The sequence below is a fragment of the Lytechinus pictus genome, chromosome 7 (genome assembly GCF_037042905.1).
Source record: "Lytechinus pictus isolate F3 Inbred chromosome 7, Lp3.0, whole genome shotgun sequence".
In the NCBI taxonomy this organism is placed as follows: Eukaryota; Metazoa; Echinodermata; class Echinoidea; order Temnopleuroida; family Toxopneustidae; genus Lytechinus; species Lytechinus pictus.
In genome coordinates this window covers 36,003,397-36,019,098 of record NC_087251.1, presented here as the reverse complement: position 1 = coordinate 36,019,098, position 15,702 = coordinate 36,003,397, and the positions used below count along the sequence as shown (strand labels likewise).

The 15,702-nt window shown below is 34.5% G+C and overlaps 1 protein-coding gene across 2 annotated transcripts in view; it reads right to left on the bottom strand.

Annotated features, from left to right (window-relative positions):
• The window catches only part of LOC129264497 (protein phosphatase 1 regulatory subunit 21-like), a 34,517-nt gene that overhangs the window by 7,201 nt on the left and 11,614 nt on the right, over positions 1-15,702 (bottom strand). The window contains exons 6-15 of one of the 2 annotated variants that reach the window (XM_064102591.1): positions 15,061-15,187; positions 14,676-14,728; positions 13,382-13,534; positions 11,924-12,025; positions 10,931-11,019; positions 9,807-10,036; positions 8,566-8,693; positions 7,651-7,803; positions 5,621-5,815; positions 2,626-2,646 (exon numbers count right to left, since the gene is read on the bottom strand). In XM_064102591.1, the coding sequence (XP_063958661.1) occupies positions 2,626-2,646; positions 5,621-5,815; positions 7,651-7,803; positions 8,566-8,693; positions 9,807-10,036; positions 10,931-11,019; positions 11,924-12,025; positions 13,382-13,534; positions 14,676-14,728; positions 15,061-15,187 (1,251 nt within the window). The remainder of the gene's footprint in view (positions 1-2,625; positions 2,647-5,620; positions 5,816-7,650; positions 7,804-8,565; positions 8,694-9,806; positions 10,037-10,930; positions 11,020-11,923; positions 12,026-13,381; positions 13,535-14,675; positions 14,729-15,060; positions 15,188-15,702) is intronic. The other variant, XM_064102592.1, reaches the window with a different exon arrangement.

Sequence of the window (15,702 nt, the reverse complement as noted above, 5' to 3'; positions counted from 1 at the left end):
CTGTTTATTACTTCATCTTTATGAAGCGCAAAGTTTCACCAAGTTTTGTGTGTACCTCAAGAGTATGATGTCAGGTTTACAAAATTAGTAAAATATTATTGTGCTTGTGCAACACTTCCATTTCATTCAAGTACTTCAATTACATGTACATGTATTTTAGCTTATTTTAATAGTGTTTCTTTACCTGTCCAAAAAGTGAGCAAAACACTCAGATATGTTTGTTAAAATGAGAATATTCTTAATATGGATTGATGTGCATAATTGAACAGGGAGAAGAGGAACATGACAAAGCAATGGAGAAAGAAAGAATAAAGGGGGAAAGAGAAAGAGGAGAAAAGAAGTGGTGTTGAAAAAGAGTTTTAGTTTATAGTTAGAAGAAAATAATACACCACTTTAGAAATAACAGTGTAAAAAAAAAACATTCATCTAAAATCACCTCCATGCAAATTTATAACACACAAGTCTATGCGGCGTTTTAAAACACGTTTTTTTTGTAAAAAAAACGGGTGTTTTAAAACGCGTTTTAAAACATGTTTTAAAACACACCGTTTAAAACGCGCCAACCCTGCAAATTAGCAAATTAACTTTAAATGGTAGAAGAGACTGGAAAGATAAAATTGGGGAAAGTGAAGGAGAAAAGAGGCAGAAGGGACAATAGGTACTAAGAGAAAAGGATAATAAAAAAAAGGGGGGAGGAAGGATCAATAGAGAGAATACATGATTTTAAACAGATGAACTAAATTAGCAGATAAATGGGGATACAAATTATAATAATTTATAAGCATTAAATGCAGAGAGTACTTGTAAAAAAGGGGAATTTGGAAAGAAATATACAACAACTAAGCATAGGAAGATGTACAATTGGAAAAACACTAGGTGAAAAGGGAAAGTGTTTTCCAGCACAGAATAGGCAAGATGCAAGGGTGTTAATATATCGCCATATTCTTGCCATGCAAGAGTCCTTGTAAAAGCAAGATATCATTGTAGAACTAATGAATCAAATATTAAAAAGACATTTGAGGAATGCTGAGGATAATAGTTGAGAGTGCAAATTATATTGTTAGTAAAAAAATTAACAAAAAAGGTCAATAGTACGGCTCAATTCCAATTGTGGTAGCGAAGAGAATGTTAACCTATTGATGAAATATAATCTGAATGGTTCACCTTTGAATACTAAACACATGTGTGAGATTGACTGACATTTCTCTCATGATTTCAATTTCAATTCCAATTCTGAATCCGATTCAAATTTTGATTCGATTTTGATTTCAATTTCAATTCAGGGATACCTACTAAGCAGTAAACAGCACCGACCATCTCTCATGTAAACTGAGATCTCACTGATTTTGCATGTGTGTGTGTGTAGGCTGAGAAAATTGATAGAAGGGAATTGTCCTTCAGTCAAAATTATTATACAATCGGCAAATATTGTCTGTTTGTTTCATATTCATCTCAATAAGGAAATATCATATCTGGTGTGCCGCACTGCATCAAGCAAAGTCCCTTGGTAAATAAAGTACAAGTCAACTGGTTCAAGGCAAATTTGTAGTTTATTTTCATTCAATTGCAACTCAACATTCTTGCAACATCTCCTTATGCTTAAGTTTTGTACATTTACGCTTAATTAGCAATTGAATGTTGGTTTCCTGCATTGGCTCATAGGTTTCACTTTTGTCATGCAACCCTCTAGTTAAAGCATGAAACTCATGAATTGCTTTCAAGTATGGTAGTGGATCGTATTACCGAACACTTTTCATGAATTCAATCCTATATAATACATTATTCTCATAAAATTCACCAAACTTTCACTATAAATACACAATTACCTATAAAATATAAATATGTAAAAATTTTGCCAAATTCGTTTATTTTTTTTACGACATTAGCTTCCAATCGGACCCCTCTTCGCATGTGAAATATTTTGGTCACTTGAAAAAGGTATTGTATTTCCGAACGTGTGTTTTCTACAAAAAAGTTGAGAAAACAACAAAATCACTGATGAGCTATTTTGACCAAATTTTATCATTTTTAGAATATTGAGACTTTGAAAATGTGTTTTTGACCATTTTACATCATCTTTCTATTCAAGTTCCATTTGGAAGAATGTGCAAGGTTTTGAAATTATTTTCTGACGCGTACGATGCGCGCCTTCGATAATACAAGGCCAGTCGGTAATACAATCACTCACTATACTTGACTGGAGTCAGTTTGGAAAAAGGTGTCTGAAAGAAGTTCGAGAGTTTTTTTTTGGAACTACTGGTCAATTTCACATAATTTCAATTTGTTCATTCTGAATAGAATTTTTCCCAAGCCTATTTCTCATGCTTTGACCACCTAATTTGCATAAACAATTGGCTGCCATTATTGACCATTTTAAAGTTTATTTCTACAAAACAATTTTCTAATATTCACTTTCACTGTCGTGGATTCTGCAAAATAGAAATGCTCCTACAACTTAAAATTCCCCCATATAGGTCTGGCCTATCCTACCACAACTGGAATTGAGCTTAAAAGTACCTCGAGATTACTACATACACAACAGTCATTATCATATGACGTTATCCATAGAAGCACCAGGCATGTATGCAATGTACAAAGAGCGCACATTCCACATGCATATCTTACCTCACCATTTTCTTCTTTTTGCTAAGGAAAAGGAAGCAAGGAGAACATTCTCACAATATTTTACATTTTGTTTAATACTAAAAGATCTTTTTTCAAGAAGTTGAGGATGAAGTCTGAAAATCTATTTTTCATCATATCTTTAATATTACTATGAAGTGATGGTGTATGGGGTATATATTCACATGTTCTACAAGTAGTTAATCTACTTCTCAGATAGGGTAATACCATATGGGCTTATCCCATTTGGTCTACTATCAATTGGTCTAATTTCCACTTGGTCTACATTTCACTGTTAAAATACCCATTTAGTCTAATTCTCATCTAGTCCAAGGCCCAGTTGGTCTAATTTCCACTAGACCCCCAAGAAAAGGGGGGGGGGGGGGTTGTAAAACAAAAGAGATCAATGAATAAAAACTGGAAACATGGAAATTGAAACATATTACTCTCTTCTAAAACTACAATCTTGTTAACAGTTGGTTTCCTTGTTGTTGCTATCATAACAAGGTGTTAATTGTCAGACACAATCTCATGCTGTGGGGCAATTCTATACAGGCAATTGATGCAATTCCATTATCAATTATGTTATAGGAGCTGATTGTGGGAGCTACGTTTCATTCAGGAATTTGCGTATTTAGGACTATCAATGTGATTATCATTGCTTTTATTATGAATATGAAGAAATAATTATGATCATTTTCTCACGTGAAATTGCCCTTTTACAAAGGAGAAACGGGATTGGGTATATCTACAGTCCATGCATGCAATCTAAGTACTAGATCATATTTCAAAATCAGCAGTAATGAGTAAAAGTGAATTTAGAAATATTCGTCTACAGTTGCAAGAAAATAAAGTGTTCACATGATTTTTGCTGATGATCTAGAAAGTTTGCATTCATTTTAAAACATTCCTCAATTAGAAGACTGATCTTCTTTTTTTTTTTTTTTTTAATATTTGCTTTGAAAATGAAAGTAGATTTTAGCATTGCTTTGAGACAAGAATGTGCACAGTAGCAGCAAATAAAATGAGCTTAACAACCAGACAAACAAAGCTTTTTTTCATAGCAGAGTGTATAATATTATACTTGAAGAAAAGGATTTGAATGAATGTGATAAATATTATGTCCCCCATCTTTTACTTAAAGTATGAGCTAGAATACTTTTACTTTTCTTTCTACAAAACATGGTAAAATTACATTTTGAATCAGTGAGTACAAGCTGTTCAAAATAAATCTTCATGTAATACCATAGTAAAGACTTGCATTTGAAGAAACAGAGAAGCTGTTCTAGAATTTCTGCCAGCAACTGCTTTAAAAAGCAAATTATGGTTTTGTACCATTTACAAGCATCTACATATCTTGGTTTAATATTTGTAGCTCTATATTGGTGCATGGTTGTTTCATGTAATTGACTTAAGGCCACCACACACCTTACGACTGATCTAAGATCCAATTTCAGAAGAAATCTCAATTTGCATATTTTCTGAAAGTATAAATGAACACTCATTTTGTTTGAGGTTAAAAATGTAAAAATACTAATATCAAATTTTGGAGAGTTGCAAAGCCTTTATTTTCGAGTCAAGGCCATATTGCATTCAAATCATAGTTGACCATACAACTGTCATGATGTCATAAAGATTAGATGATGAATTTGTTGACAGTCACAGATTTGATATAGAAGTATTCAATCGATGATTTAGATCCTTCAACAGTACGATGTTCCATGTATCAATATGTGTATCAAATGTTATGATTTTTATCAACAAGTGAAACGCCTCTGGCAGTCTCGCCTGCATTACGCAATGCGATATAGCAGCAGTGCTTCCTTTGAAAATAGCTAATGAATATTATTCACAGAAGAAAACACTAATATGATATCAAAATATTATGCCCATTGACCCAAAATTACCTTTGACCATGATCATGTGACCTAAGACATGTGCAAAACAATCATTCATACTTGATTATCTTTATGTCGATGTTTCATGAGCTAGATCCATAAACTTCCTTAGTTATGATGCCAATTCAACACATACCTGTACTCCCAACACGGCCAGAGTTCATTGACCTTTAAATGACCTTTGATCTTGGCCACGATCCTGAAATGCATACAGGGTATTCAGGGATACACTGCTGCTCTTATGTCCAAGTTTCATGAACTAGATCCATAGACTTTTAAAGTTATAATGACAATTCCACAAATAGCCCCAGCATTACCAAAGTTTGTTGACACTAAATTACCTTTGGCCTTGTTCATGTGACCTGAAACTCGCACAGGATGTTCAAGGATACTTGATTGCTCTTATGTCCAAGTTTCATGAACTACATCCATAAACTTTTAAAGTTATGATGACAATTCCTCAAATAACCCTAACATGGCCAAAGTTCCTTGACCGTAAATGACCTTTGACCTTAATCATGTGACCTGAAACTCTGGCAGAATCTTCAGTGATACACTATTACACTTATGTCTACGTTTTATGAACTAGGTCCATATACTTTCGAAGTTATGACAACATTTCAAAAACTTAACCTTAGTTAAGATTTTGATATTGATTCCCCCAACATGGTCTAAGTTCATTGACCCTAAATGACCTTTGACCTTGGTCATGTGACCCAAATCTCAGGCAGGATGTTCAGTAATACTTGATTACCCTTATGTCCAAATTTCATGAACTAGGTCCATATACTTTCTAAGTTATGATGACATTTCAAAAACTTAACCTTGGTTAAGATTTCAATGTTGACGACGCCGCCGACGCTGTCAGAAAAGTGGCGCCTATAAGTCTCGCTCTGCTATGCAGGCAAGACAAAAATCTGGTTGCGGACCAATCGTAAGGTATGTGGTGGCATTAAAGGGTTAAAAGAACACAGTGACTTTTAAATAAGAGACCGCAGTGGTTAAGGGTTTACTTCACCTCTGAGAGGTACAGTATGAATACAAACTATTTACAGAACACCTCAAACCTGATGGGGAAGCAACACCATTCGATCACATACCTGTATCTCCCTATCATATTTGATCTGCAGGAGCTGAGCCTCCAGGACCCAATGCTCCTTCTCCTGCTCCAGCCGGGCTATCCTGGAGCTGGAGGAGGCCACCTGCTGGGCGAGACCCTCCTTGCTCTCTGTGGAGCTGAGCAGTATCCGTTGGTTCTGGACGGCCGTGGAGTATGGCACTGTTTCAGGGCAAGGCTGAAAAGCAACAAAATAATTATAATCATGGAGAATTTAAGGACCTATTCCAGTATTCATAAACTGACGTTATTAAAGAGATGCAGAAATTGTGTGATTGCCTAGAAAAGGTAGAGAGCAAAGTCATGGATCTAGAATCTAGACTCCAGTCTCAAGACCTCATGTTACCGTCGATTCAAGCGAAATATGAAGGTAACTTAAGAGAGGAAATAGAAATACTTCAACGGGATATGAACTCTGCTGCGCAATATTCTCACGGTTGAGTGCAAGTATATAGGATTCCCGAGAAAACAAATGAAAATACTGATTAGATGATGATCAATCTTGCACAGGATAAACTTGGTCTACAGATAAGTCAGGATACAATAGATCGATCGGATCTAATTGGACCCCGCAAGCCCTGAAGGTCGCCAGGAGAATCCACTTCACCACAACCAATCTTTGTGAAATTTTACATCATACCACAAGAGACAGTCCATCTTCTTAAAAGGCAAACTACTAAGAGGTACTCCTAAGGGAATAGAAGAGGACCTAACCGCCAGCAATAGAAGTTTATTATGGAGAAGTGCACTGCTTATAGAGAAAATAGTCGCAGAATGGCATACTGATGGAAGGGTCATAGTACTATTAAAAGGGACTGATGAAAAATGAAAGAGAATACATCAGTCAGGAACTTTAAAAAACTCTGAACACTCTGAACAATGTACTGGACTTAAAAATGAGAAAAAAAATTCAATGACATTAATAATTACTGTATTTTGGTCATTGTAATTGATTTTATTTGATTTAATACTGCTTAACAACAATATCATTGGAGGGGGGGGGGGAATGTAGTTGAATTGTTTTCATAATACCCACATATGTACAATGCATTTTTTTTCTCATATTAACAGAATGGTAATGTAGTTTTGTCTCTGTACAATAGCAAATTACATGTAAATGCTTGTTATATCATTACCTCTATCTGACCCATGATTGCATATAGGGAAATATGTGGTATTAAAAAGATACATCATTTTTATAAACTCATATAGTTTTATGCGTAAAAAAATCAACAACTGGGCACAGTCTTACAAAGAGTTATGATTGATCCAATCAATCTCAACTGTATAGAAATCCATGCAGTGGATCAAAAGAACTAGACAAGTGCAGAGGCACTTTTCATAAAGCAGAATATTGCCTCAGAAATGAATTAAGTACAGGTAAATCATGAATTAAAGAATATATAAATTCATGACTAGCTAGCTCCATTCATTCTCATTTACTTTTTTTATAATCATGCTGTACATAGCATTATAATCTATATAGGGCATTTTGGCAGAGAATTGAAAACACATATTAAGGTATGAATGATTAGCCTGTTCAATATCAAAGCATACTGCACGATGTGCTGAAATCTAATAGGCTTATGTACAAAACTTGCAGAGCAATATCCTATAGTATTGCATGTGTAATGTATAATGAATATTAAAGAATACAGTAATTATATTGGATGTCTTTTCTTCATGGGATACCAGATATATTCCACTTGCTAGGGCCAATATTGCACTAATTGTTGGATATTCCCGTATTCCATTCTCAGGGATGCCAACCCCTTAGCAAATTGCAATATTCTGAGGGATGAAAAAAAAAAAGCTTTTTGGTGTAAAAAGATTATTCTCACCTTTCTCCAATAGACCTGTGTATGACAAGATTTTGAGGTGAAAAGGGTTTTTTTCACATAAAACCTGCAATATCTTTATTAAAAAAAAAACAATAAAATATTGTTTAACAAATTGTTAGAATCTCTGTATTCTGAGCTATCCAATATAACATATATATGCTGAAGGTTTTACCTTATTCAATGCAGCCATATAAGCTACTGCTCTCTGTCGTAGTAATGGCACACAAGGTGATGTGCTCTGACCTCCTGTAGAAGAACCTTTACTATTCCCATAACCTACTGGACTTTTGAAGAAATCTAGGTTGGTCTTCATGAAGTTAGAAATCTATCACAGAAAAAATGAAAACAAAGAAACATACAAACTCAATATTCTGAGGCCCATAATGCAAAGCTTATCAATGATCGTAGAACATTTTTATACGATTGAATACATAGTCTACGATGTACAATCAATCATGAAAATCAAGTATATGATTAATCACTAATCTTTGTGTTATCGGACCCTGATTGGTTAATACCACACTTTTATGGAGGGCTATCCCAAATCTATTCATTAATCTATTCAAGATTACTTTAATGTTGCAGTGAGAAGTGTGCACAAAAGTAATCTGAATAGCCAAAATGTTAGGAAATTGACTAAATTCTTCACAGATAGACACATGCAATGTACACAAATATACTTGTCTGGAAATGTTTTGACCAAACATTTCACATTTTTTTAAATCAAATACTCTTTTAAATGGGCAAACATCTGAAGAGCAATTCTTTCCAGTGTACATGTTTAATATAATACAACTTGACTTTCATTTAACTCATCATACACTGAATTCCAAAGGGATAATAATTACTATAGTAAAATTTTCTTTAAATTTGATTTACATGTACTTATTGCACCAATGACAATTATTTTGTAGACGCCATTGAAAATTATCACTAAGTTTCACTGGTACAAAGGTGAAGGAGAAAACTTATTACAATTGTTGAATTAAAATTCTATAAATGTGTTATAATGCAACAGCTGCATGCAAATAATTAAGTAGGTTAATCAATATCAAACTTTCATGGTAACAATGGCAAAAATACTAACCTTTCCTGTACACGTTACTAATGATATAAGGGATGATACAACACACTCATCTGTAGTCTTGAGTTTCTGAGATGCTATTGGTAGCTGGTGTTCTAAAGACACCTTGAAGTTATAATTCTTTGATAAATCTGCGTAAACAAGAAAGTTATTAAACTTTGAACAACACATTTAATAGTTTGATAAACAAGAAGTCAAATAAAAAACTTATACCATTATCTTGTTCCCTACATATTACACTGCATCTGTACCAAGCTTATGCTTGATCAGACAACCCATGGCCGAGATCTTAGGATCCCAAGGCCCGTATTCTGAAGTCAGGTTTAACTTAGACCAGTCTAACTCTGCTAAAATTATGGGAAGCCAAAAATTCAAAAATTATGTTTCTATTGTATATTTATTATGTTTACTATTTTGCTTTCATAATGAAGAAAAATACTTCAAAATACTTCATTTATCATTCCCAGACAATTATGAACAATTTGGGTGTCATATAAGTAAATAAATTGGATGTGTATTGTTAGAGATTTGTGCCCAAATTGGCTCTCCATAACAGAGTTTAATTTAAACCTGAGATCAGAATACAGACCCAGGAATTTAAGCTTGCAAAATAGCCCAGTGGGGGTTAGTTCATAACTCTCTGAACACTCTAAAGACTTGATTAGATGCTTTATAATTGCATTATTATTATCTATATCCTTATCCTCATTGCATTCCATAAGTGAAGATAACTTGGAGAGCATTTCATGAGGCATCTTGTCAGTGATTTCCACAAACAGAAGCTACTCTCAACCATTCAGGTTCAAGGATTTCAGTAGCTTACAACAAAAGTTGTCAGGGGAAAATCTTTGACAAAATGCTTCACAAAATGTTCCTAAGATTCAGCAAAACCAAGCAAATTGTAACAACAAATTTTTGTAACATAGAATAAATCATCTGGCATTTTTCGTCTACTTATTTGGACAATAATTGCCTATTACACTGAAGCCAATGAGTAGTTTATGGGGGACCTATTGCAACTTACAAGGGATTTTTTCTTCTTCAAATCTTGGGGGTGATTGATCTTTTCCCTGCATGAGGTATAATGAATTGCAGCATTACTGACATAGCACCTACAGGCGTTCTGCATGATTGTGTACAATTTGTAGCATGAGCGAAGTCGCTGGCTGAGCTTGCATCCATATTGAATCTTTTAGTCCCTCTTTAATCTATTACACCCTGTATTTCTTCAGTTTCCTCCATACCTTTCATGACTTCATAAAGGTTGGTAAGACTCTCGGCAAGCTTCTCAAAGATCGTCTTGAAGTTTGCCTGAGGACACTCACAGGATGTGGTACTAGCGGACGCAAGGAGACTAACATAACTCTCGACAGTGGTGAAGACGGAGGACATTCGTTGTAGTGAGGAATGGAGCTCCATGTTACGGGATTCTAACGTCTGAGAACAGGTAGATAGACGGCATTCTTCTTCGATGCTGAAAAAAAAAATTACAACAATGAGGCTTGTATTGATGTATAATGTATTATAACAGATATTACTGGTGCACAGGGGTTACCCCTGGACATTTTGATTCAAAATGTGTGAAAAGCCAACCCAAGCCAAGGTGCTCAAAATGAATTTTGAGATTTTCATTGAGCTTGAAAAAGCATATCCCAACCAATGAAATGATGATTCCATGACATCTACTCCGGCGACAATTGCTCCACTCTAAATTCCATACACTAATCAAATTACCAACTTCAACCCTGGATTTAACACTATACCATACCCTAAAACTAAACCTAACATAAAACCCTTTTGAAACTCTAACAGTACATCTTAGACGTAACTAAGCCGTGAGCAATTGTCGCATGAGCAAATGTCATGCCACCAAAATAATACTTGCCCAAATTGATCAATATTAACCCTCACAGGTACCTGAATGACTGCAAAAGAAATTCAGCTAGAGCTTTAAAAATGTAAGGGGAAAACAATTTTTGAAGTTCAGGGCTCACTTAAAGCATGAGATGTGCTCACTATGCAATCTGGATGAAACTTTCAAGCAGTCCAGACAAAATGATGCCAAAGAAAATATTGTATCTTGGCGTTTATTCAACTTTACAATCTCAAAATTTATCATCATGAAGAAAAAGAAATACTCTTGTTGAAGACAGAATGAATATTTCGGCTATTTACAGAGAACCTTCACTGGTGACTTATTGTTGGTTTTGGGGTGGCAGGTCACATATGTGTCTATCGTATTCATATTTACCATGTATTTTCACTCAAAATTAATAACCATAAACTGAATGAATCTACTGGTATGAATTACATATGTTGCAAAAAAAAAAAAAAAAAACAAGAACCAAAAATTAGAAATCTATCTCACCTTAGAAGTTGATAAGGTAAAAGCTTCTGGAGATAAGCAACATATTTACTGAACTTAGCAGCAAAGTCTTGAAGGCCGGTAGCTGTTTCCTAAAAATGTACACAGGAGAATCAAGGTCATAGCAACATTAACATTTTTATATTATTATCAATTATTTTACTGGATGATTAAATACTTTCAAACATTATAATTAAAACAACCCAACTAAATTCAATTTGACTCTACACTAATGAATCATAAAAATACCTAACTATAGATACATATAAACCATGTGATGACCCCTAAAAATATAAAATATTTCAGATAGAATACCACCAATACTCAACGATCGAATAACAAATAACCCCTGAAAAGCATAAAAGAAAGGATAATGTAATTGCAAACAAGAAAAAATACACTTAATGTTGATTTGGAATTAAACAATCACACATATGGAAAAATGTAATTTTCTAAATATCTGTGAAAAGACAGCTGTGAAGTTGACAAACATTCAAATAAATAGATATTTTATTTTACTATAGCTCTTTTACTTCTTAATTTTGTTGGATTGCTTCAAACAAGGGGGGTTTTATGGCAATGAATAGGGTGTGAATGAAAGGCATACCCTATATTCAGATCCATATTTTGCCTTCAATTTTTTAATTAAATTAAAATGCAATAGTCATCAAGCAAGTTGGCTTTACTGGTACATTAAAAAAATATCAACTCTGTGTGCACTGTGCCATACCCCCCTCTGTGCTGAATTCTTTTCAGGGAGGGAAACAATGCATTGTTTGCTTGAGTGTGAAATGCAAAGTTTGTGCGGCATCGAGTGTGCTATGGGGTGAAGTACACATGGAAAGGGTTAAACATACAGCAAAAATTGTCAAAGTCAAATTGACAGATGACTGAAAATAGGGTGGTACATTAAATGCCTCTGAATCATACAAGGTTCGTCTGTCTCTAAATGAAAAAAAAAAAAAAATAATAATCAAATACTTCCACTTTTCTCACCAATGTTGTAAGAGCATCATCCCGAGTACTTTCGTTGAAAGCTGCAAAGGACTGTTCTAATGGTCTTAGGTATGAAGCGTTTTCATGAAGATGGCTACAGAACTGTTGATTAACAAAATTAAATCACAATTATATACTGCATATGGCATCAATAAAATACCAATGAAATAGTTATCCCATCATTAATAAGTTTGCCAGAAGTGGGCAGGAATCTCAGCGGTTAAATGTCTCTAATTGACAACTGATGAATCAAGAACATAAATTGATACAGCTATTTGAAAAGCATTTCACGAAATAATAAAGGATTTGTATAGTGCACGTATCCACCTTGCTAGGTGCTCAAGGCACTCCTATATTACCCCGGCTAAGCTAGTCTACCGATTCTGGTGCGCACAGCTTTTTGAGGAAAATTACTTCCTGCTGGTACCCATTTACCTCACCTTGTTCGAGTGCAGCACAGTGTGGATAAATTTCTTGCTGAAGGAAAACACGCCATGGCTAGGATTCGAACCACAACCCTCTGTTTGAAAGGTGAGAGTCAGAACCACTAGACCACGGCGCGCCCACATACAAATAGTGAGTGATTTTTACTATTGTTATAAGCTACTAAAACCCTTGCATCTGATTGGCTGAGAGCAAACTGGTCAGTAAAAATCACTGATAAAACTTTTAATGAAATGACAATATTAGTGAAATCCTTGGTTGAGACTGGCTGAGAAGCACTGGTCCCTGACTGTTACCATGGTAATTGAATTGTTGGAGCTGCAAATTTAGTCAGTGCTGACAACTTTCACAGAAACCCCCCTGTGGTTATTATTAAATATACATGTTGAATTTATACAGATTTCATGAGTTGCTAATTAATTGCTAATATTTTTGTGACAGGGCTCCGGATGTTGTTTTATATCATTGAGAGCGAATTCTAACAAGTGCTAGAACCAACCCCCCCCCCCAAAAAAAAAAAATTAAATCCATTCTGTGATTCATTTATCTTGAAAAGAATACTGTTATGCACATGCTCATGTCGAAGCGTAGTGGTTTTGCAATATTTTTACCAAATAACACACTAACAGAAGTTGCATCGCAAATGGAAAGCTGCCTTTAGGCGACTTTGAGGAATAGGCAATTAGTCTAATTCATCATCATCATCATTACCATCATAATCATTATCATTATTGGATGAGCTGGTTGTAGACAAACTAGGATTAGACCATATATGAGACCAACAGAAAATAGACAAGGGAGTGTACATCAAGTAACAATGTATCTGCAAGAGACCACTGAATAAGCAGCAAACAAAATTAGGATTATCAGTGCTTAATAATTAGACTTATATCGCGCTAAATCCACTCTGTAGAGTGCTCAAGGCACTTTTTAGGAAACTGTAAAAGAAATTAAGAAGAATTGAAGAGTAATGTTTTAAGGTATTAAAATCATGATTATCGATGCGTGACTTACTTTTTGGTTAACTTGGCTGATAGGCATACCACTTGCAGAATCAATGGGAAATATCTTTGATCTTTGCTCTGTGTACGTGTGGAAGTTGGATAGTCCGGCACAGAGTTCTTTAACCAGGGAAGATGCCTGATTCATCAGTTCCATACTCCGATGCTGATATAAAATAAGTGAAAATGGAAAAGGCGTAACCAAAAATACTTCTTTAAAAGAGTAGCAAATGATCATTTCATGATCATGTACCAATGTATATCAAGGGGGCACTTCAGATTCACAATCCTAAATGAGAAGGTTTGTGTTCAAGTAGAGATCTCTATCGACTAACCTATCATGCAACCCGGAGCAAGGCTGGTGAACGTAGTTTTACTGTTGCTGCGGCAAAAGAATGGAACAAGCTTCCCATTACCTTGAGATCTGAAACTTCTCTTCATAGATTTAAGAAACAGTTGAAAACTTACTTGTATCCAGTATAGATGAGGACTTTAAGTGTTGTCAATTGATCTACAGTGTAAATGCTATGATGTGCATTATGTATAGCATTCATAAATGCCTTATTTATTTATTATTTAAATCATTTTGTGCGTTACAGGTATACAAGATTTAAAATTCCACTTAGATTTTTTTTATAAGTTTGAACATACAAAAACACAACTAAGCTTATTTTCATTCTAAACAATTTCTACACAGTCATTTGCTAATATATTTGGAATGCTTTATTGCTGAATCAAAATTTGCTTCTAAGATTATAACGGTAATAAACTGAAAAGATAACTGTACACAGCATCTGATAACTTTGAATAAAATTCAATTTGCCACATTTGATATCAATGTATTTGATATTTTTGCCATGACATTGAACCTATAAATGAATTGAAATTGAATTGAGATGGATATACGTCATATTCTGCCTATAACCTAGTGTGGAAGATGGTATAGAGGTCATCTCTTTGCCTCTCTCGCCCCTTCAATGTCTTCTCTCTTGCCTCTCTAAGATTTCTCTTGCCTTCTTTCTTGCTTCCTCTTCTCCACATCTTCCCCTCTCTCTTTCGATTTCATTCACTCAATCCCTCTCTCCAAGAATGGTTTTTGCTTCCAAGATCTTCTGATGCGTTTTTATATTGTGCGTATTAATTATGTTTAAATTTGAATTGCTATAAGTTGTCTGTCACTGTGCATATTGTTTTATTTCACAGGTCCATCAGTTACTGCAGCTCGTCGAATGAAGAGGCTACCTTGTTAGAAATAAAACTCAAAATAATAAATAAATTATATAATGGAAAAACAAAATTCCACTTACCTGGTGCTTCTTGTCATGTGCTGGTACATTCAATCTACTCAACTCAGGTAGCTCTGTCAATATCAAATAAATAGTAAATCAATATCAATAAAGACAGAGACTTGTTCAGTTCGGTACAGTCTACATTCATTTCACACAAGACAATACACAAATATTGTCTTTATTGCGAAGGCCGGATCTTCCTAAAGGCTAAATAAATATAATGACTCATTTTTATTTTTCTTAACAAAACGTAACCAAGGAAATATCAGTCACATACAAATTTGTTATTTTTATTATATTTCTACAAGAACAATACTATCTACTGGAAGATTATTTATGCACTAACAGAGCATTTTACTCAAGTTGCTCGACAAAGTGAATATTGACCGAAAGTCCTACTCACCTTCATCATTGAATGGTAGTTTATCTTGGATGATACGGGTCGCCCAAGATAACTTGCTACCGAGATCTTCTTTAGTTCTCCTCAGCTCCTCGGAACACTGTTCAGCCTTGATAAGGGCTTCACGTACCTACCAAAATAGATCAAACATCACAGAACATTTTAACAAAAGGTCTAATATTTGTACTAATATCAGCAACATGAGAAGCTGCAAATAAAATGAATTTCATTTCAAATAGATGGAAGTTAATCAGTTCTCTACATTTGCAAATGTCACTTTATATCGACAATGAAATAAAAAATAGAATTGTTTTAATGCAAGCCCTACAAATTATTCATGCGGGCATTATAATTACTAGACAAATAAATGTGATAAAATTAAGCAGGTGGCCATTCATAACCATACAAGTTGTACACCACTTTGGCATCATTACATTATATATGCGAAAATTAAGCCATCAAGTATTTTAATTTCTTTCATTTGTTTTCAAATTTCAATATATCACACAGGGCATAGTAAATATTCCTCCGTTTTCATTATCTGGTAAAAATATCTTTGTGTTGTTGATTACATTCATTCCATTTTCACAGGGCAATCTATCACGAGGCTTGTTATTAGAGGCAGTTAGTAACATTGTCCAGGAA